The 24130-nt window shown below is 41.0% G+C and overlaps 1 protein-coding gene across 1 annotated transcript in view; it reads right to left on the reverse strand.

Moving 5' to 3' along the window:
- The window catches only part of LOC134207560 (dorsal-ventral patterning protein Sog), a 100324-nt gene that overhangs the window by 10207 nt on the left and 65987 nt on the right, over positions 1-24130 (reverse strand). Inside the window, exons 4-7 of the mRNA XM_062683268.1 lie at positions 4045-4107; positions 2155-3975; positions 1835-2088; positions 1546-1752 (exon numbers count right to left, since the gene is read on the reverse strand). Coding sequence (XP_062539252.1) covers positions 1546-1752; positions 1835-2088; positions 2155-3975; positions 4045-4107 — 2345 coding nt within the window. The remainder of the gene's footprint in view (positions 1-1545; positions 1753-1834; positions 2089-2154; positions 3976-4044; positions 4108-24130) is intronic.

Genomic DNA, 24130 nt, shown 5'->3' on the forward strand with positions numbered 1-24130 from the left:
CCTCCTTTCAAAGAGGCTCAGAGCCTCCTTTCAAAGGCTCAGAAGCCTCCTTTCAAGAGGCTCAGAAGCCTCCTTTCAAGAGGCCTCAGAAGCCTCCTTTCAAGAGGCTCAGAAGCCTCCTTTCAAGAGGCTCGAAGCCTCCTTTCAAGAGGCTCCAAGCCTCCTTTCAAGAGGCTCGGAAGCCTCCTTTCAAGAGGCTCGGAAGCCTCCTTTCAAGAGGCTCGGAAGCCTCCTTTCAAGAGGCTCGGAAGCATCCTTTCAAGAGGCTCGGAAGCCTCCTTTCAAGAGGCTCGGAAGCCTCCGGAAGTTCAAATTTTAAGCTCAATATTAGGTAGTAGAGAGCTGCATCGACCCAATGTGTGTTGTTTCGTGGAAGAAGCCAAATTTGAGTAGTTTTCAACAAAGTCTCGGGTAAGTGAAAATAACATAAATTTGAGTTGGTGAAACTTCATAGTGGGTGAAAATTCAACACGAGAGTAAAGGCAAAGTATTCACCGGTTTTTTCGCATTTTACTTATTTTTGGCTTCTCCCACGCAAGGGCGGATTTCAGTGAAAGGAACCATAAAGTGAGTCGTTTCGCGGTTCCGTGAACATTGTGTAACAGGGTTGCCAAATAGAAATCTGAATTTCAGAATCATCTGTATGGCTAATGCTGCTCATAATATGGGTGAATTCTGTATTAATTTACGTTAAATCACAAAGAAATCGGTTTATTTTGTATTATTTTTCAAAAATCTGTGTATTTGTGATACAGTATTGGCCACAAATGGCCAGACAAGACTCTATATTGTATAGTGTAGCAATCAATCTACATTGTCGGCTTATTTAGTTGAATGGATAATCTACATTTTCCTGTGTTAAATTTCCAAACAGAAATGATAGGTATGAGTCAAATAACTATAAATAGCGACCTATGATCTGAAACTGTTCCGATGGTTCCGATAACAATTTGCCTTATCAGCAGAATAAAAAAAAAACGTGCGTGTAAAACACTGTGGAGAGCAAAATCCCAAAGTCGTTACAAATAATAAATGAAAAGTTAATATGTCCTAGTGCTCTTCGAGTGGTGGTGGAATATAAAAAATAAATAAAATCAGTTAACTCTTCTGATAACCGATCGAAATCACTGAACAATAGAATGATTGATATCCGTTAGCACAATGCTTCTATTCGTGGAGGATGAGATAATAAAGCATTGGATTGATTGGAAGTGGATTACGATGGTTACATAATGGATTGATTGTAAACGGGACTGGATGACCACACTTGCAGCAAGCTCTAGTGGATAGAAATGGTTTCGTAATGAACTGATTATAAGTGAACCGAGATGTTTAACAAAGGCTAACTTGGAAGCGTATGTGAAAAATGTTTGGCGCAATAAAGTGATATGTAAGCCAATGGAGATGACCTTGACCACGGCACTTTTTGTTTCGGGATGACGGCTGAAAGTTCTATCCCAGAAATCAAACAAAGTCTAAGTAACATGTCTCGAATTACTTGTTGAGAGTTTCTTTTCGTTTTAAACAATCATAAGCAATAATTACCTTGCATGTGCACTTGATGCACTTCTGCTCGCCATGCGTCGCCAGTATCGGATGGAAGTCCTGTCCGTTCTCGTAAATACTCGCCATGTACTTGCAACCGCCATTCTCCAGGATGGTCTGCGGAGATCTAAGCGTTCCGTTGCTGCTGCCCTGGTCACCCATTTCGTCGGGATTGCCGACGCGAATCGGCTTGACGCGCTCTATGATCTGTGAACATAAATTAGGAAGCGAAAAAAAAATCATGCATTAAACTTCCCGATAATCAAGCGGCGTTCGCACTGAATCTCACCTGGGGGCACACCCTGCAGCAGGCCTTCTTGTCCGGTCGATAGGCCACCTTGTCGCTGCAGTTCAGCGGAGGGCACTGCGTTCGCGGGCAGCTGATCTCCAGCGTTGCCATATCGCAGGTGCAAACGGTGCATGTATCGTATCCATTCGGCGGCAGGTACGGATGCCAAGTGGATCCGGCATCGTGAAACTGATCGCCCAGTTTGCAACCACGGGGTATCGTTTCCAGGCGAGTGTCATCCGAGTACTTGGATCCTGCGGTAAAATAAACATTCGGTTGAATTGATTTGGACAAGTAATTTTCCGAACGGCGGAACAAACCTGCGCAGGTCGGGCAGCAATCGCCGCGCTTCTGGACGACGTCCTCCTTGCGACATTTGAGCGGCGGGCAGCGGATCGGTTCGCACTTGACGCGCTTGTGTACGCACGAGCACATGCTGCAGCTCTCGACGGCGCTGTGCCACATGTCCCCTTCGTCGTAGAAGCGGGACGAGTGGTAGCATTTCGTTTCCACCGTCGGGACGGTGTTGTCGTTGTTAACCATCGGGGCGAAAGAGTTGTTCTGCACGTCGTTGTCGTGATACTGATGGCCGGTGCAGTGGTTCGGTACCTTGATCGATTTTGCTCTCGCCTTCAGGATGGTTTCGTTTTTCGATTTCGAGAAGATTTCCAAATAGATGACACTGGTTTCCAGCTTGGCCAGCTCGGTCGCCGGTAGCGCCAGTACGAACCCTTCGAGGTAGTTTCCGGTGAACTCTTCCAGAGAAGTCTGGCTGATCGGGGCGTTGGGCGCCTCGATGGGGAGTTCGTCGAGGTAGAGCTGCACCGGGTGGTACGAACTGGGGACGCCGGTCAGTGTCACTTCGTAGTGGAGGTTACATTCGTTGTCGACCGCCATCCAAACCATACCAACGGAGTGCAAAGGTATGGCCGAATTACTCATGCGCTTTAGCAGAACAGGAGCGTTGGAGTCACGGGCGTCTGCAACCGGTCGGGTAACAAACTTTCCATGGATCAGATTGCGGTTGAGGTCGTTGGCGACGTTAATGGCCAGATCACCGGAGTACAGTGGTTCCAGAACACGAGGACCCATGCGGTCAACAGTGTTGCTAATGTAGCTGGAGTCGATGTTCAACGTCTCGAGTTCAGTCTTTCGCTTGGCACTGTCATCGATCAGCGTGACCTCTGGGTGGTGGTTCATGTGAAGATTGTGCGTTTGCACGTTGTAGACCAGTGAACCCTCTTTGTTGAGGTACATCCAAGCGAGGCCGCTCGTGTCGGTTCGTGAATCTGGATTGTGGGATGCCAGCAAGGTTTGGAATACTTCGCATGCAACGCGAGTTTGGATCACCCCCTGGATACGTAAGGCTTCAGGTTTGCGCTTGGATTCGACTACAACCGTGAGTTTTCCGCGAGTTAGCAGGCGCAGATCGTTTACAGAGAGAGGGGAGGATACCTCGATCACGTTGATGTCGTGCGCCGGCTTCCGTACGCGTTGTGTGTCCTCGAGGACAACCTGATCCTTGTTCTGCATCTCCAGTCGAATGTTCAGGGGAACATCGGCGATATCGTCGGAAGAGAATACGCCATTTAGTACGATGGTTAGGTAGATGGACGAGGTGACACCGCTCTTGGTGGATACAATCGCGGTACCGCCAGCTCCATTCATTTGTTCCGGGTTGGTACCCGGTGCTGGTTCTAGTAGGGAACTGAAGAGTTCTTGGGGCAAGGCTGGATACTTTCCGATCGGACCAGCGATCGCAAGTTCAGCCTGATGTTTGTCACCCCACATGAGTACGACGTTCATCATGTCATCCCGGAGAAGACGCCTGTAGTCGCGAGGAACGCGACGCCACACGCCACAGATCTTACCGGTTGCGTTTTGGTAGACGCTGAAAGGCCCCTCGGCTGGTATCACCAGCTGGTGCTCCTCGAGGATGTTTCCCTGGTTGTCGACGAACTGGATCGACCGAGGGCGAGGTGCTTTCTCCGAGATGTAGAAGCTGTAGTAGAGGTTCTTCTTGTGGAACGCGAATCGGCCGGTGGCAACGAAGTTCAGCGGGTTGATCGTCGAATACATGGACTTCATTTCTTCGCGTTTCAGGATAGACGAGGTGCGACCTGTCAGGAGAGCAGCGAAATCTGTTGGATTGGAAGAAGGTAGAGGGTACTCAGTGATGGGTTGAAGGTTTGACAGTGCTGAGATCTTACGTTTGCTGCGTTCCTCTTCTTCGGGCATCACTGTATGCGGAAGATCATGGACGATGTCAGGACCTGGAACGAAGCAAGAAAACAAAAACGTGGGTGAGCATTCCTCGTGAAGTAAGTCAGTAAGTAATTACGTAAGCTAATTATGGAGCCCGGGCGCCTGTTTCCGAGATGCGTAGACGGTTTCGCATTTGGATTGCAAGCGAGAATGGCAAATATTTGCATCGACAGCCGCCCGCCACTACTGATGAAATGTACGTCGCTATCGACAACGGCGACGACGACGCTGAAGGTGATGATGATGGTTGATGTTTGCTTTCGCGACATACAAACAACAACTGCAGGCTGGCAGGCAGGCGCGAGAGTGCTAAAAATATCATCGATGCTAGCGGACTGATAACCGCCCGAACAGACATGGTTGCGGGCGGCCGGTTGGATGGCCCCGCTTTGCAATGGGTTGATGTTTTCATTTGCTGAAGTGTCGAGGATATGGACGAGAAGCGGACGGGGCAGGGGTAATGGGATTGTAGTGACAGATAGTGTGCTCTGTTGAAATTTCGATTTCGAAGCCCTTCTTGCGCGCGCTCACCGCCGAGCATTAAAGCATTGAAATCAGTTTAGTTTTTCGGGTCGTATGAATAGAATTCCTAGAGCGGGAGGCTAGATCAAAGAGGTTTTTCGGACAATGGCGAATCAATAAAGGAAACGAAAATCCGTGCCATTGATCGGGTGTGCGAGATAACGAGGAGACCGAGACAGCGGTCCTTAGGCCGGAGATGATGGACGGGACGCGAGAATAAGGGAGGTCTCCCTATTCTTTGTGGGACCGAAACCTGGCGCGATCAGTTTTTGAGATAAGGACTATTCTTCTATATCGTAGAAAGGAGTTATTCTTGAGAAGGATTATTTTTCATTTGTGAGATGTTCTGAGCTGATATGTGATGTGAATAAAGCACGTTGTTTTCATTTTTTAAGCACATTTTTTACAGGTCTATTGTGCTTTTTTTAGGTCTTTCTCAGGTTTTCAATTCACAGAAAAGCCTAATCAAGTCCATCGTCATATGATAATTGACACTTTTTAATTTGCCAAAAGCATTTAAACATAAAAATAGTTGAAAATCGAAAGATTGGATCATAAAACGGTGCCATATTCTGACCATGTGGAACGAATGACATGGAATTAATTGGGCGCCATTTTTGTCTGAGCGGGTTTTCCCAAATTTTGTTTGGAATAATTGCAATGCAATATTCATTCGGACTACAGTTCTCCTTGCAATGACGACTTAGTCGAAACGAAGATGACGCTTCATAGACAGTCGGAAGTTCTCACTCAAATGCCACGCACACGAGCATGTAGAAAAAATCATAGGAGCTAATGAGGAGACACGATCGTGCGTCGGACTTATACCACCATTCCGATTTGCTGTCACCATCCTCGGATGCGTGTCCCGCGCGTAGAACTAGATCCACTCTGCAACATGATCGAATTAAATGGATACGAGATCCAACTAGAATTAGAGACTTAGAAAGATCACGTGCTAATTTTGCAGAGGGGTGAGCCTTGATCGAAGCAAGCCACGAGGTGAATTCAAGAATACCAACAATATGATCACGCGGTTGGATAAAAAGAGAAGCACATCCTTTCAAGTACGATAACGATTAGCCATGATGATCTCAGTCAAAGTTGAGCATAACATTAATATGCTGCAAGAAAAGGCAACAGATTTTTCGAGAAATCCGATCGTATGCCTAATGTTGAACGACATCCCCAGAGCACAGACAGTGTTGTAGAAGCCATCAGCCGCCAGCAAGTTTCTGTTTTTCTCGCAACGAATAACAAACAAATCGTTTCCTTTCGTTGAGAATATCCAACATTTTGCGATTTTTTCCCTCGTCCGACATCAACACGATTGCGATCGCGATCACGAGGGCTTAGCCAACTCGTCCCCGCTTTGCTCTTGTGAATATATATTTTTTTTGAATAATCAAAATATTTACGCTAGGAGGCTGCGCTGCTGACTGCTACTAAGCCGCGACAACAGGCCGCGGAATATGATCTGGTCCCTGGACTTGCTAAATCTTTCGGGAGTTTATCATCACCGTCGAAGCAGCAGCGGGATGGGGGCGTAACTGGGAAGCTCTGGTACGAGATGTTGTCTCGTATACCAGAGTCATTATATAATTCTAAATAAACAGAAATGTGGCCGTCGAGCTGGATAGCGAATGGTGTAGGGTGCAGATACTATATTTCATTCAGTTGAGAAGTCGAAATGCAAATTACGGTTTGGCGACTGATGATTCTCGATTTAAATCTTGGTGTCGCATTTTAATCTTCCAGTTCGAAAAGCGTTATCTTACCGGAAAAAAAATAACTTGGGGCTATGATTATAATTTCTCGGGCAAAACACATTATAGTGCCAATACCCTACCGCTTTTTATTTACATCGACCCGCTATATTGCAAGCATGTGATATACTTCATCGTCCGAGACTCGACCGGAGATTGGAGAGACAAAACAAATCGGGCAGTATACAGACCTGTATAACATTTTTCCTTCTCTCGATGCGACCTCGACCGAATTCGAGTTCGTGGCACGGTGTGCTGCGATGTGTTATCAAACAATTTTGATCGCAGAGCGCGGGCGACGACGGCGGCGGCGGCGTAGGCGTCGTTAAGCGTCGGAGGAGAGGGAGGAAATCGTGTGGCGCCCCTTCAAATAGATCGGTACCTGAGCGGTTTAGTCTTAAATTGATTGCCGTTTACAGGACTGGGTGCGCCATAAGGGAATAAGATATGGAACGCGTGGTTCTCGAATCGGTTGGGTAGACGACGACGCGCAAAACTCAGTTACAGTATCCCTCTGATCACATAAAGTTCGATGTACATACCAAATATCATTAGTTCGGAAAAGTCAGGAGAGACGTTCAAATACAGAGTTTGACAGATAAATTATTGACGCAAATCCCGATGTTAAGACCTCATTTTTTCGGATTAGTAGGCGAATACTGTAGTAGTAGGTAACGCAATTTCGTCGTAGCATGCGTCGCGCGGTGACAATAGCTCGCAGAGCACCGATCTCAAGTGAGTAAGTGAGTGATGATAAATATAGAAAATATTTATAGGCACAGTATCCATTTTTTTGCGAATGCGAAACGCGCAGACACGAACGAGTTCTAAAAACTGATACACCGCCGTTTCGGGGGGAATAGTTTCCCGATTTTATGACAAGTGAGCATAAATGCCGCCCATACGCGTTCGTCGTCGTCGTCGCCACCACGCAAAATGCTTTTACGACGGCGACGAGGACCGTATGCGCGTATACCGCGCGTAAATAGTTGTCATCGCCATTACCGTCGGTTTTCGGTCGTAAAAATGAAACAATGTATAATAATTCAGTGTGTGTGATTATCCGGATGGGCGAGCGGTCGGAGCTCTAGAAATGCTTTGAAGATGGTCGACGAACTCCAGGATCACGTGCCGGGTGGGAGGTGGATTATCGGGAACTGCTGTGATACTTTCCGAAATTTTACTGCACGGGTTTTGCGCAGTTGGAAAAGATTATTTTCGAACGCTATAGGCACACAAGCATTTGTCAGGGTTTATCATTTACTGCTTAAAACGATAGATTCTATTCCTCGAACTGTTGCGATTGGTGTACATAAAATTTAGGGATTACCTTTTAAGAGATACTAAGTACCTATTCAGTGATCTATTCCGAGAAGATCGATGCTGTCCTTGATCCACGGACAGATTTTTTTCCTAAACCAAACTTAGCTTAAAGTGACTACACATATCTTTCATTGTACAAATGGTTTTAAATCTAAGTTTAAAAGATGTTTTCACAAAGCCCAGAGAAAATTTCCGTAGAAATTTGGACGAATTTTCCATTAAAAATTGGACGAATTTATCGTGGAAAATTGATTGAATTTCCCGTGGACATTTAGATATATTTCTCGTATCAATTTTTATGAATTTCCCGTGTGATTTTGAATTAATTTCTCTTTAAAATAAGGATGAATTTCCTGTGCAAATGTAGATGAGTTTCCCGTGCAAATTTCGACGAATTTTCGGGGTAATTCGGATGAATTTCCAGTGAAAATTTGGATGAATTTCCCATGGAAATTTGTGTGAATTTTCCATTGAAATTTGAATTAGGATCAATTTTCCTTGAAATTTCGGTTGAATTTCTTGTGAAAATTTAGAAAAGATTATTGTAGAAAGTCGGATAAATTTCCCTTGGAAATTCGGATGAATTGTTCATTGAAAAACGGGAGATTTTCCAAGAAAATTTGAATGACTTTAGCGTAGAAAATCGAATGAATTTCCCGTGGAAATTTGAATGAATTTCCCCTAACAAATAGGATGATTTTTCTTCGAAAATTTAGTTGAATTTCCTCTAACAATTCGAATGATTTAATTGTGGGCATAACGATGATTTTTTCGAAGATCGGCCATGTTGATACTGAGCACACCAGCTAGTCTGGCAGAAGGCGATGTAAAACAACTTCTGCATCGAAGAGCAACAAAAAATCAATCAGTTCAATCATGTTGGTGCTGGGCACGCTAGCTAGTCCGGGAGAATGCGAAGCGAAAAAAAAATCTGCATTGAAGTGCAGAAAATTAATTGGTGCGGGATCGATCGTGTTGGTGCTAGGAACGCCAACCATTCCGGCATCGAAGAGCAGAAAATCAATCAGTTCGATCGTGCTGGAGCTGGGAATGCCGGGAGAATGTGCAGTTAGTCCGGGAGAATGCGAAGTGAAAATAACTAATTTCTGCATCAAAGAGCAGACAATTCATTGATGCGGGATCGATCGTGTTTTAGAAGGTTATTAAACGAAACATTCTGATTTCGCGTTGGATTGATTTGAAACACGGTTTTCGTCTTCGTGTTTTGAAAATAACTTTGCCTACAATAAATATTTAGTTGATTACCAAGGTGACTTTCCATGAATTGCCTTCTCAACTAATTAACTATCCCTTTTTCGTGGCGCTCACGGAGATGCAGAGGATTCCTCGGCCTCTGTAGGTAATTTCTTTGTGAGGACGTGGTTGATTGTGAGGATGTGGCCGGCATCGTTATTGGTCTTGAATTATTGAAACTCCAAATTATGTACAGTGATAATAGTTTTCTAATCTTGAGAAGGCTGCTATTCAACTATTCAATTGGTGAGCTGTGCATATTTGTTGTTTCTCGGCCAATCACGACTAGCAACTACGATGTGTACAGTCAATCAAGCTAAGCTAAGCAATAAGGATGAATTTGTCGTTTCTCTCGATAGTTGTCTTCCTGCTTTGGCAATATCTATCACAAATAATGATCATGTCAGATTTGATGATAGTTCGAATGCTGACTGTTTGAATTTTCACAAAAGACTGATTTCGAACTACTGCTAAGCAAATTATCGCGATTCGACTGGAACGTCTTAAATGACTTGGAAATTGACACAGCGGAGCCGTTTTAATTGTTTCCTTAGTGACTGTGATATTGCCTCCGTATCGAAGTGCCAACATTCAAGAAAACCACCATGGACAAACGCTACCCTACGCAACATCAAACGGGAACGTGCTAGGGCTCTTTGTGCCCCGACTAATCGGCGTTGTGCCTTCACTATCTTCAATAATGGGCCTTCCCAATCACTAGCAGCAACAAAACCAAATAAGAATCTTGAGAGATCATCTTGCGAATATACTTTTGCAGCATCTCCCAGCTACGCGTACTCGTCCGTGATTCTGCCACAGATGGAAACTTTCTGCTTTTGCCAAGCGATTATGATTTACACTTTGGAGAAAATTCGTCTCGGCGCAACCTTCTGTTTTATAAAATTGTGGTCCTGAAAAGAACCAATTTATCATCATTAATGCGTCCTCCTAATCACTAACAGCAAGAAAACCGATCTGTCCATGATTTCATAGTTGACGTAACAACCAGCACTATCGATGTTGAGAAAACGCATTTTTATTAATTTCAACCGAATTATCATATCAATCAACAAAATACATAAACTAATCTGAATAAATGAACAATTTTAGTAACTATTTTAAGGCCGCGAGGAATTAATTATCGTTCCTTTGATTGAAGGGGCCAAAATTTGCATACGACAGTTTATGCGATAAAACAAACGTTTTGTGAAATGTTTGTTCCCATAACATGGCGTAACAACCAGGCTACTGCGTGTGGTTATATTATTGCGCCAAAGAATAATTTGTAGTTGGTTCCGACGATTTATTGGTTGTGGAAGGAAAATCTTCTGAAAAATACAAGTTTCCGGGAAATGTAATTTTTCTTTAAATCGTAGATAACTAGTAGTAAATGCTCTCAATAATGATACAATCGTTTTTATTTATTATTTTGCAATAGTGGGTATGGAAACTTTGGACCTCCAAAATCCGGTTACATATGTTCTGGGAACCTGGTTCCCCCAGGGAAGTGGTCCATTTTCGAGTGGCTCTGAAACCCAGCTTGCGACACATCAAACTTCCTGATTTTCCAACACAAATATAATAGAAGACATTTGCAGAGCATCTGTGCACATTAGCCACTCCCGGAGGTTTCCGGGGAACCTGGTGCCCCCAGGGAAGTGGTCACTTTTTGATTGATTCTGAAACCTAGCTTGCGATACATCAAAATTCATGATTTTGCAACGCAAATACAATAGAACACATTTTCAGAGCATCTGAGCACATTGTCCACTTCTGGAGGTTCCCTGGGAACACGATGCCCCGAGGGAAGTATTCACTTTTTGAATGGTTCTGAAATCCAGCTTGCGGCACATCAAGATTCATGATTTTTCAACACAAATGAAATAGAAGACATTTGCAGAGTATCTGTAGAAAAAGTGTCACTCATTTGTCCGATTCAGTTGCTCGGCATCGGTCGTACACGACGCACGCGATTGCAGATGTGTTCTGCCGGAATTAGTTTTGCTTTTCAATAGTTTGCCTGTTATCTTTGTTTTGCACCTGTCAGTAGGCGCACCGTCGGGTCGTTTACTTTTATACTGTGCACAAGCAAAAGTGAAACGGATCGTCATGAGTGAGGTTTTTATTAATACGGTCGAATTCCGTTTCTCGATCGATTCACCTCGACCCTCGTGGGTAGAGATTGCTGAGTTCGTAAAGCAATTGGAATGTGATGTGTCGCATGTGGAAGCTATCTACAAGCTGACAGAAAACCGAAGCATTTGCATAACGTTTACTTCGGAGGCTATGATGTTAGAATCTCTTCGAAAAATGCAGAGCCTCGGAAATTCAAATACATTAGTGGTAAAACTGTGGAGGTGTGTATGATGGTAGCGGGAGGTAATACTCGTTACCTTCGAGTGTTTGATCTGCCACCGGAGGTATCAGACAACGCACTGTCAGCGGTTCTAAACCAGTACGGAAAAGTGCATCGCACCATTCACGAAAAATTTCCTCCTAACCTGGGATTGGACCATGTCTGCACTGGTGTTAGAGACATGTACATGGCAATGGAGAAGGAAGTGCCTCCATCAATCGAAGTTAACTGCCGAAGCGTAAAAGTTTTCCACGACGGTTTAAAGAACATGTGCTTCTTATGCCAAGCGACAGGACATCATCAAAACATCTGTTCTTTGAGGAAAAACCGGAACCCAGCACACGGAATGAGCATCGCACCTGAAAAAAGTCAGAAACTGTGGAAGTGGATTTGGCGGAAGACGAAATCGTGGAATTTGAGGAAGAAATTATTGGAGATCATCAAGTAGAGGAAAAAAGTCAGAAGGAAGAAGAGATGCCAGAAAAGCAGACACCGGATATCGATGACGAATACATCCAAAGGACATTCGGAATTCCCAACTGTTCGCAGCTGGTAAACGACTTCAAGGTAGTTATGAAGGAAAAGACACGGAAGCTAGAGGCAAGCCAGCGTTGAGCTCAATTCGTTTCGTCAGGATCCACCGAGCGTGCTCCACCAAGGAAGAGTTCACGCAAGATTAATAAATAATTTTATTTTAAATGTATTCGGCTCCGTAAAGTTTTAAGAAACGTCTGAGTCTTAATAAACAAATAATTAACAAAAAAAATCCGATTTGCTTGCAACAAGTTGCATGCGATGCAGAATCCTGTCCCATTGTTTCCTATTGGCCAGATCGGACTATGGGCGCGGAAGTTACATCAAAGTCCATATGTTTTATAATTCAGTTCTGTCCGGGTAAGGTAATGAAAAACATAAATAAGAATTGCATTGCAATTGTAAAAACTAAAATAACAGCCATAGAATATATTAGGATTCTTCCAGGTAAATGTCCTCGAGGGTACAGGGTGCGTGACGAAAACGTCCAACAAAAAATTTAGCAAATTTACACCAGATATAAATATTTAGTATTCCCTAATATATCTAAATCTTTTTCTGCAATCAAAGAAAAACTCTATTTGTAATTTACTGCAAAAATATCCAATGCTGACAGATATGTCTGAATCTAGTTATGCAATTAAAAAAATCCGTTTTAAAATTTACGCACGCACCCAGTACCAATATTATCAAGCTGAGGTACAAACCAAAAGCCATTCAACACTCACTTATTGTTATGGTATCCTTATTCGCAGACCTTCCCTGGTTGTGATATGCACTTTTAGAAAATAGCCATAAATTTCTATCCTTTAGAGGAGGAATTTAGATAAGTGTGATTTCCCATACAAAATTTGTGTTTGTATGTGTGTGTTGTTTTACAATCTAACTCCAACTTTCTGGTAGTGGCATTATGGATACAATATTCGTGCAACCATTTTATTTATATAATTACAAAAATCTTTGATTCGGGGGCTAGAAGGAGATTACTCTATTGCAACACCTATAGCCCATTTCAAGAACGCATGCATTCCGAAGCTATAGTCGGGTACAATAAGCCCCGCATGATTACACCCACGTATCATAATGATATGAGTGTATTCACACTTCTTGAATCAAAATTTAATCCTTATTTTTATTCCACAGTTTACAATAAAGGCATACCATGTTTTTCAAACCATCCTTACGCTCAAGTGCACCGATGGTTTCACTTTCTTATTAATTTACTCGCCCGCACAACAGAGCCGAACATTTCAATAAGAGCGCGCGCGATCGTTCTAGGTCCAACAGAAAACACGAGCAAACCTGCACCGATCATTTCCCATACAAAATTTGGATATGCTTCTAAAAAAGTGTGACATAGAGTATGACAAAAATGGTTAATTATTTCGTTACATAATTAATGGATTTTCATTCTTCTTTTATATAAGACTTCCTTTTGAATGATCGCGATTGTTTTAAATCAAGACTTTTCGCTACAATATTTAGCAAACAAACATTATTTTATTGATTCCAAAGAATGTGAACGTTTTTTTCCAGAACTACACCTCGATAGTGATTGGCACAAGAAATGCTTGCTTTAGCAGGAACTTGCATATTAATTTTATTACAAAATCAGTTACGACCAAATCATAAAGTAGTCCTGAAATATGAAAAACTTAAACGAAAACCTATGTTGTGCTTAATTAGTGGATTGTGAATGTCGAAAAAATATGTGGCAGGTTATTGCTTCATATTGCAGCAGGTAATGGAAGTACTTCAACTTAAGCGATCAAATGACCATTTTTTCAAAAACAATTATCGCCATAACTCGATTTTTTCCGAATGAAACAAGCATATTTTTTCATGGAGCTTATGTATAACCGTACGAAGAATCCATATCCGCGAAAAACTGAGTTTTGATCATGTTGGCTTATACGTCAACTATGTGATCATGGGCAGCGATGCCGATGCACGGATAGGAGCTCTCTCTAATGCTGGGATGGAACCACTTACCGCGGAATCTTAAACAAAATAGCTCATGCGTGCGGTGAAAGCAGCTGGTATCCAATAGTAGTAAGCTAATTAGTAAGCTCCTTTTCCGCGAGCACGAGTCAATTTTTCGAGATTCCGCGGGAAACGGATCTATCTGATTTGACTGCTACTGATGATGCCATCCATGCGAAACCCATTTTTCTGCGAGTGTGGCTGTGGCTCTGCAAAGAGCCGTTTCGGTGTACCTTGACCAGCTTGTTCGGCTACAGGTGGCGGCGCACCGGTCTGAACCTTACGGCTAGTGAGCGTTTAGCTTGTGTTATAGTGCGTCAGACGGGAAGCTTCCCGCTGTTGTCGAGCTTGACAATGTTCCTTGTAGCCTTGTTGCCTCCGCCACCTTCCACTCCTCATGGAATCCAAGTTTTGAAGTGCTCGCGTTTTCAGGGGCACACCACTCGATACGGAGGCGGCGCACAACTGCCATTTTTGTTGATTTAGCTTAGCTGCGTCGCAGCATGCATGAAATAATAAAATTGACAAGAGAAAATATTGGGCGTCATCTAACTCAATGATTGCCCAGGATACTTTCTTTGTACTGGCTGCGTTTTTCTTCAATTAGATTTGGTTTGTGATTCCAATTAAAAAAAAATAATACACAGTTAAAAATTCTGAAAATTACACGATATGGAAATATTTGAACGTATGTTTTTATGTTCAATACCCTTCAACTTTACATCAAACTTTTTCTTGTACGCAATATTGAATACAAGCTCCATAGTAAGGACGGCCTGTAATTTTAAAAGGTGATGAAAAAATGAGTCGAATCGAACAGAGCCTTTTTGTTACATCATATATGGTGTAACATTTTTATACTGTGTATAATTAGCTTAATTTATCCTAAATAGTGCCTAGGAGAGCAGCTTAATCCTCTAGTAGCCGTTGTCGATGATCAACATGCCCAGTGGCACGATCTGACCCATACGGGTTTTGCAACTGAGGCATTCCACGGGGGCATGTCAGTCGATCCTGAGCGACCATTTCGAAAATATTTGAAACTTTGCACAGTTTTTCAATTTCATCTAAATCGTCATTTTTCGATATCAAATCTTCATATTGAGTCACGACTAACTTTTCAAAAGGGTGTATGTGAAAATGGTTCAAAAATATTTAAAAAGCTGCACAGCAAAAACGGAATGTTCGATTGTTATGATTTTTTCAGCAAAGTTAGACAACTAAATGGTGATTCTTAAGAAAATGTGCACAGTAAAAAAAATTTTTTTTTTGCCTTTAAAAATATCATTTTGTCACAAAACTCAAATATCTCAAAACCCTATCTTTTTTCGAACGTAATTTTTTTAGGGAAAACGGTCCATTATATTAGCTATCTACCATAAAAATTTGGTGATGGTAAACTAATAAACAAAAAAGTTATGACATTTCAAACATTTCACAATTTTTACATTTAGTAAAAAAAAATTTTTTTCTGTGTAAGTTATTTCGAGAATTGCAGTTTGATGCAGATTTTATTGTTAAGGGACGTGGTTTAAACAAGTTATTTTCATGATATTTTGATTTAATTATTCATAGCATCTATAAGAAACTTAGACACGATCCAGTGTTGTGATCAAAAGTATTGATAGTGTCATAATTTTCATTGCACGTGACTGGCGAAAAATTCTTTTAATAGTGTTGAAACCTGTTGATAATAACGTTGATAGAAACATATCAGAAATGTTATTTTTAAGACAAAAGCTGCAAAATCAAAGATTTATATACACGTGTACGTCTATAGTTTACCTGCAAAAAATATACCTCTTAGAGAATAGACTTTATGATCGGGAGGAAACGGGTATCTCCAACAACAACAAATGCATGATAGGTACATACCATGACAATGCTCACGAAAAAGCAAAAAATTACTACTACTAAGGTTGTTAAAGATCTTATAGTAATTTTTTTCTTCAGTCAAGCAAATGACACCAAACTAGTCAGTAAAAACTTAAAAGTGATTTTGTTTATTGAAATATTACGAACAACATGAGTAGCCGCTTTCTCAACTGTTGTAGGCCGTTTGATGGAAAAAAGTGTTCAAAAGAGTTACGAAATCTCACCGAAAGCACCATAGATAAACTGAAAGCGACTGGTTATGCTCCAATGTCCACATTGAATACAAATTTACGCATTTGCACGTCCTGCCGTCTAAACGTTGACAAAAGAGCAATCTGTATATCATCGGTTGAGCAGAGCGCAGGAAGTTCGAAAACGACAGCAACTGAGGAATTGCCAGATGTATCGACAACAACTGAGGAATTACCAGAAGTATTAAGTGCTGAGAGCCTTGCCACCGTACCATCAGCGAAATCTGTTTCAACAAATCAATCGGAAGATGAGTGTATCCAAAAGGTCAACATCGAACGCTTTAACGAGGGCATAGCTGGGATAAAAGTGACTCCGATTAAATGGAGTAAGATGGACTACGTTTATTACCCGGAGAAAAATACCGTGAAATAAACGAAGCTGTACGAAGAAACCTCTTCAAATTAGGACCTGATGATGTGGAAAATACAGACTACGATGAGGTAATTATAAATATGAAGGAAAGGTTCTCGAATGCAGCCACGACAAGGAAAGAAAAATTATTGATTTTGTCGATGCTGCCAAGTTCGTGGTCTATTCAGGATGCCATTGATGAGTTCAAAACCAATAGAAATACAGTAAAAGAGGCAAAACAATTGAAGAATAACTGTCTTTCAACCAAAATACTAGGTCTAGTACTGCATTAACAGATGAGACAAAAGAAATAGTAGTTCAATATTTTGAAGATGATGAAGTAAGTCGAGCTATGCCTGGTCAAAAAGATTATGTATCAGTAAAAAAAAGATGGAAAGCGTCAAGCAATCCAAAAACGATTAATGATGACGACTTTGAAAGAAGCGTACACACGCTTCAAGGAAATTCACGATAATATTAAAATAGGTTTTTCCTCATTTGCAAGCCTTCGGCCAAGGCAATGTAAGCTTCTTTCCAATTCAGGAACACATAATGTGTGTGTGTGCACAACCCATGAGAATATTAATCTTATTTTACATAGTTTGAAAAGAATCAATTTAACAAAGGATATTAAAATGTTAACTGGTAGTCTTTTGTGTGAAAATACAACATCAAATTGCTATCTACGATCTTGTTCGGATTGTCCAGATTCTTCATCATTGGAAAATACTTTATTCGCTGAGTTTGAAGAAAAATATATTGATCAGTTATCATTTGAGCAATGGGTGACCACGGATAGGTGTGACATAGAAACTATTGTAAAACCTGTAGATGAGTTTGTGTCATATTTTTGCTTGAAATTAGAAAGTTTAATCCTCACGATTTCATTAAAACAGAACAATCCAGCTTTAAAAATACGAAAAATACATTACAAAATGGTGAATTTTTAGTCATTTGTGATTTTTCTGAAAATTACAGCTTTGTATTGCAAGATGAAGTGCAGTCCCATCACTGGAACGTACAACAAGCTACAATTCATCCATTCGTTATTTATTTTAATGGAAGTACGCAAATTGAACACTTAAGTTTTATTATAATTTCCGAAGATTTAAGACACGATTCAGTATCCGTAAACTTGTTCATTGAAAAAATGATTAACTTTTTACGCGTTGATAAGCATAAAGAAGTCAAAACGATCTATTTCATGTCTGATGGAGCAGCGTCGCAGTACAAAAATCGTAAGAATTTTTCGAGCCTATGTCAATTTAAATCAATGTACGGAATTGATGCAGAATGGCATTTTTGCTACATCACATGGCAAAGGTCCTTGTGATGCTATTGGAGGAACAATAAAGCGCATGGCCACAAGAGCAAGTTTAGCCAAAGAACGTGAGCATCCAATTAAAACTGCGAAAGAACTTTTTGATTGGGCAAATCGTAGAAAAGAAAAAGATTTAACCAAATTATCATTTTGTTTGACTACTACTGAAGAGTACGAAATAAAGGCTTCAGAGCTCAGCGAGCAATTTAATAACGCGAAAACGATCCAAGGAACCCAAAAATTTCACTGTTTCATTCCATTGTCGGAAAATAAAATTAAAGCAAAACTATACTCAAACTGTGCTGATAATAATTCAAAAGTGTTCGATATTTTAAAAATTTGAATAAAAATAAATAAAAAATAAGTATTAATAAACTGTTTTCATGATATCATAACCCATACCAAAATTCAAACCCAAAACTCTTAGAGTTTCTATAACAACATTGTGTAACTGCCACATTTAATTTAATACTTAGGATAATATTAATTCATTTTTATTTATTTATACATATAATATTTATACATATAATATACATAATATCGATGAATACATAAATATGGAATATCATACAAACAATTTGTTTAACTCACGCAAGGCCCTTAACAATAAAATCAGCATCAAACTGCGATTCTTGAAAAAAAAATACACGGAAATTTTTTGTTGTTTACTATATGTGAAAATTGTGAAATGTTTGAAATGTCATAACTTTTTTGTTTATTAGTTTACCATCACCAAACTTTTATGGTAGATAGCTAATATAATGGACCGTTTTCCTAAAAAAATTACGTTCGAAAAAAGATAGGGTTTTGAGATATTTGAGTTTTTGTGACAAAAATGATATTTTTAAAGGCAAAACAAAATTTTTTTTTACTGTGCACATTTTCTTAAGAATCACCATTTAGTTGTCTAACTTTGCTGAAAAAATCATAACAATCGAACATTCCGTTTTTGCTGTGCAGCTTTTTAAATATTTTTGAACCATTTTCACATACACCCTTTTGAAAAGTTAGTCGTGACTCAATATGAAGATTTGATATCGAAAAATGACGATTTAGATGAAATTGAAAAACTGTGCAAAGTTTCAACTCAATAGAAAATCATGAATTAAAAATTTTCTTAAATTTTGATGCTGTTGCTTGGAATCGCTCAACTACGCAATCGAGTTACAGTTGGTGGAACAGTGGAAGAAGTTGTTCAGGACTGTAGAGTGGTGCCGCTTCTTCGGTGGATACGGGCTTTTCTCCGCCATTCTGTTGTAAACCAGGGGGAGTAGATGGCCATATTTCGACATTCCTTAGCGGAGGCCTTATGTTTCGCTCCGCAATTCACAGATTTGACATCAATTTGTTGCATGTCTGGGCTTCTGGCGATGATGTACCATAGACACACTTGATGAATTGAGGGGTCAAGATATCATGGCCGGAGCCGCAGCAATTCATGCACTGTGTGACATCTCTGTGCACAGGTTTGAACCGCTGCCACTGAACAATGTTACGCAGATGGAACAGGTACAACTGGTCATGGTACTTTCTTGACTTGACTTTCAGACAGGACTGGCAACCTAATACGTGCGCGGCGGATACTGTCACTTTTATTCACAAAGAAAATCTTGCGGTGGACCAAAAGGTCCGTAACTTACATCGAACTGATATCCGTGTTGGGAATGCCTGAACTGAATTGGTTGGTTCCGAAATTTTTACTTGGTATGACAAGAATTGAAATTTTCAATAGTTTATTGAAAATAATCTTGAGTTTCAATAAAATTTATAAATTGCTGGAGAGTTTTTGAGTCGATTGATATAAAAATCTTCAAAATCCATCAAAATATGAGTGCGTTTCAACGCTTAAAATCTCTCATGATTTCATGATGGTCCCCAATTTAAGATTTTGATTTGACACCCAGTACCTTCTGGTAAGACGTTGTCCAACGTCAAAAACATTAATCGTTTCTGAAAAACTACGAATCTTCGTAAACAATGTACAACAAACTCTACTGAACAGATAGTATGAAGAAGCCACTGATTGAAGGATGAATCAATAAACGAATGTGAATCAACAATCAAAGTGAAAACAGTTGCTAATATACAAATGCGAATTTTCTATCGAATTGGGACGAATTTCCGCTTGTAAATCCGGATGGATTGTTCTATGCCTTCCGTCGACTGTTTTCTGCATCCAATTTTCGTCTTCTTGGAATCTGGTATCGACAACTTCTACGTCGGAATTTCTCTTGCTGTTTTTTTTCCGCCAACAGCTCTATCAACCTTGCCGCCTGTACAGAACTCGCAGTTCCAGGAAACGTCGTGTATTTCATCGGTGACCCTCTCACAGGTGAAGTGGAAGCAGCAGGTGCATTTCATGCACTGGGCCATTTTTCCATATTCGTGGTTTACTTGGTCGCACATTGCACAATAGTCGTTATTAAGTTAGAGTCCTTCTTCTGGTGTTGCGCAATTTTTTAAAAGCAATGCACCATGCGTCTCCATCTGTTCTAATGTTTTTAAGACATTTACAACTTTACAACTTTACAACTTTACATTCAAAGGAATGGACAAAATAACTGAGAAAAGCCAAATTGTGAGTGTAATTAGATATATTCGGACATTGTCAATTATTATCTGATTTGGCTATATTTATGGAGCTGACTATGACCATTGGTACCCGGAGATATCACGGGTTTTCCGAAAGGGAATATGTGGTGGATCCTAGAATCAGTTTTGGTTCAAAACAGAACACTATAAATAAGTACAAACAAACTAAGGCTCTTGCTTATTGGAACTATATATTGGGATTTGTATTCGGATCAGAATCAAGTGCGATATGGCCATTTCTTCATAATCGGTTCCGATCAATAGCTTTTGAAGGGGTCTTTTACTTTGATTTCTGTGGAAAAGAACATTACAGTAATACAGTCAAACCTCCATGAGTCGATGTTTTTTTTTTTTTTTAATCTTTCGTTTATTTGGTAGGCTCATTTGCCATGAAGCGTTACGGAGCCGAAATCATATTTTTCTATACATTTTATGATTCTTATATATAGGGTTAGTTTTGGGGAACCGAAAGACTCGCGGTTTGGTCGAGGTTAGGGAATACAATAATACAGTAGGAAGGGAAAGGAATTTAGGGTGCTTAATTAATTACAATGCTGTTGTTCACATGGTTGGCATTCTTGGTGATGTTTCACATCTGTAACGGGACAAAGACACATTTCCTTGGGGAGACAACAACGAGAGGAAGACATACGGATGGGGTTAAACGGCGGGCATAGGGAGAAGAGTCGATGTTCTATGACTCGATACGGACTTATGGAAGCTAATTTTGCCATATTAAAAAATATTTTCTGAATTACTGTGATGGTCCCTTCAAACAGCTTTCCAATGAGTTTCTATTCCACAACTTGATATTTCCATGAGTCGATGGTCCCTTCAATGTCGACTAATGGACCACATGTTAAATATGTTACCATTTGCTTAATTAGTTATGCAGAAATTTGTGTTTCATTTATATGAGAGCCCATCCCCCTTCTCGAACCCCCGCAGAACTATTTCTTGTCTCCAAAAACCTTTACATCCCAAATTTGACTTTCTAAATTATTTCCCGAGTAATGAAGAAAATTTAATTTTGTTTGAACATACTTTTCAGTAGGGGCTGGGGTCTCCGCATACAACTTTTCCGCCGATTGGTTCAGTTGTTTTCGAGTGTATTAGATTCAGAAAAACAGAGATGCATTGAATACGCATATCATTTGAAATACAGAAATGTTTTGTTTTTATCATCCCGTCATCACTAAAATTCAAAGTTATGAAATTGGGAAAGTTAATCCGGATTTTTTTTTTATATTTTGCGGGACTGTAAAAAATGAGTGATTATTAGGTGTTCAAATAGTTTATGTTTTTTTTTTACTTTTTTCGCGTAACTTTAACGGATTGTAAAGATCTTAGATCGTAATAAAGATCAACCCAGTTGATTTTTTCGTTGCACAAGTCCATGCATCATTAGCAGCATATCATTCAAATTTGGATGATTTTGAACGAATTTATTATGCAACATAATAAGCCATTCTTGTAGCTGCTAATAAAACCAATTCGGCTTCAAGTAAGTTTGCTCTGACCAATTAAATATGTTTGATATGAGTTCTCTTGAAAAGTTGGTTTCAAAAAGTAAGTTTTGAAAATATGTCCACGCAAGGTCCCTTTAGTTAAACGAATTTCAAAATGCATCAAAGCGTGTCTCCCGACAAAATATATTTTGTCTTAAAAAATATAACATGAAAAATCGAAAAAACTGGATTGACGGAAAAGGTCAATTGAAACTGATTTAAATTATTTCATCTCTTACGAAATCTGTACGTTAGTCATCTGCATTGTTGGCTCATTTTTCATTTTTCACACCGCCCATAATCTATCGTGATCGAAAGGAATCCGCCATTATCATGACGACTTGTCGAGAACAATAGATTTACTCATCATTTACGCACATTGACTATCTCAAAGCAGTGCCTGCGGAGCGCTTTTCTCAAATCGCAATCGTCAAATGAAATCATGACTTCCTTTGCTTGCGCGGCAGTTTTCAAATCGCCAGACAATGACCACCACGACTGCGATGCGATGGCGGTGGCCAACCGGCTGAAACACTAGCGCAAACCCGTTGATGCCTGCACATTCCAAACGGGCCCGTCCCCAAATGCTCTTCTCGTGGCGACAACTGCTCTCCCGTGCCCGGGATGTGTCACATCCAATTGAATCCCCTAATGAAATCAATTACAGACAACGACCGACCTAGTATTCTGCAAATCGTCATAAACAGCCAAGTCAACAACAGCCACCTCTGGCGGCTCATAATACAATCAGTGTTGGGAAGATGACGGCCGACGTTGATAGATTTTGACAGCGCGATATCGCGCGCGCTCTCATGATGCATTCCTGTGCGAGCGGCAGCAGCAGGAAGCGCGTCCCGTTGAGGGTGCGGCAATGACGATTTTTCGCGAGAAAAATGATATCTGAGATGCTGTGGCTTTGGCCGCCGGCCAGCAACTTTCGTGTAGCTTTTGTCGCCATATTTTGACAGCTGAAAATGCCACATTAAGCTCCCGACGGCGCGAGTGAACAATGTTGATTAAGATCACCCAGTCGCTAACGAAAGAAGGCGCCACCTCAATTTCGAACGGAATCGAAGCCTAGTTGGCTGAAAATTTGTTAAACGATAAAATTAGTGAACCGGTTGGCCCAGTTCAAGTTGAGACTGGACCCACCAAGTTGACGGCGGGCCGAGTCGAACATTCAACTTGAACTTCACTCGTTGGTTTTCGCAAAAAAAAATGAATGAAGCTCGGCGGACTTTTCTCCCAAAACGTCTATTATGTAATGCCCATTTCCTCGCTTATTCCATTCCCGTATGGGTTGTTGGTCAGACTGACAAGTCGAAGCACGAGATTTTGTCGCGGTTTCGTTCGAGTTTGCTGATTGCCTGACACAATGACGGAAACGTAGGCGGCGGGGCCGTCGCCAATGGTTTCCGAAGCCGGCATGCTACATAGGCTGCTCCTCCGCGCACAGTTCAACGAGTTTGCGGCTGTCACTTTCGTCACTCGGTGCGTCGCTTATGTTCCAAAAAGGATCGCAAGAAGACGAAGATTCATTTGGTTCGCAAAAATTGACGAGAGAAAATAAATAATACATCAAAATCCGATGCGAGCCAATACCGGCAGAACCCATCGGTCACCAGGAGGAAGCAGTAACAGCAGAAAACGTAATTTGACTTCTTCATGTGGCTCGGTTCCTTCTGACGAGAGTCCCTCGGGCGCGAAGGAGATACTTCTCAACGCTGTCAGACGGTTTAATTTATTTTCATCAATTTAAATTTTTCACTGACAAAGTCCAACAATTTGCGCGAAAAAAAACATTATAAAGATCAAGACACACGGCGATGGATGGATGATTGCACGGACGGATGGCCCGAGAAAGACTTCACACGTTTGGGCAAGAGTTATCCTAACATCAACAGTCAACACGTTTACATTCCCCCCGCAGCTCCGCTCTTTCTTTTTCGGAATCGAGCCGAAAGCTTATTGAAATCGGTGTGAATTCAGCGAGACGACGCGACACAGCGGTGGTAAGCCGCATTTTATGCCCGCGCTCCCAATAATTTATACAATCGGAAGGTGGCGGCAGCCTTTCTCTCTGCCACCCTAAAATCATCATTCACCCTCCGTTTGCGCAGCTTTGACCCTCCCCGACACCGCCCATGAACGCTTAATTTGGTCAACAATTAAAGTTTTCAAAAAGCTGATCCGAACGGGGTGCGATTCATTCAAAGATAAATATTTTATTTTTATCCGCCCGGTTTCTTTTCGCCTTTTGGTTTCGTCTGTTTGCGCTTCCCCGTCTCTCGTCATATCGGTCGCTTCTTCGTCTTATAGTCGCTGATGGGGCTGTCATTTTTGACGCGCTTTCCGCGTGATACACTGTCCCCCCTCCCCATTCATGTGAGCACT

The sequence above is a fragment of the Armigeres subalbatus genome, chromosome 1 (assembly GCF_024139115.2).
Source record: "Armigeres subalbatus isolate Guangzhou_Male chromosome 1, GZ_Asu_2, whole genome shotgun sequence".
Classification (NCBI taxonomy): Eukaryota; Metazoa; Arthropoda; class Insecta; order Diptera; family Culicidae; genus Armigeres; species Armigeres subalbatus.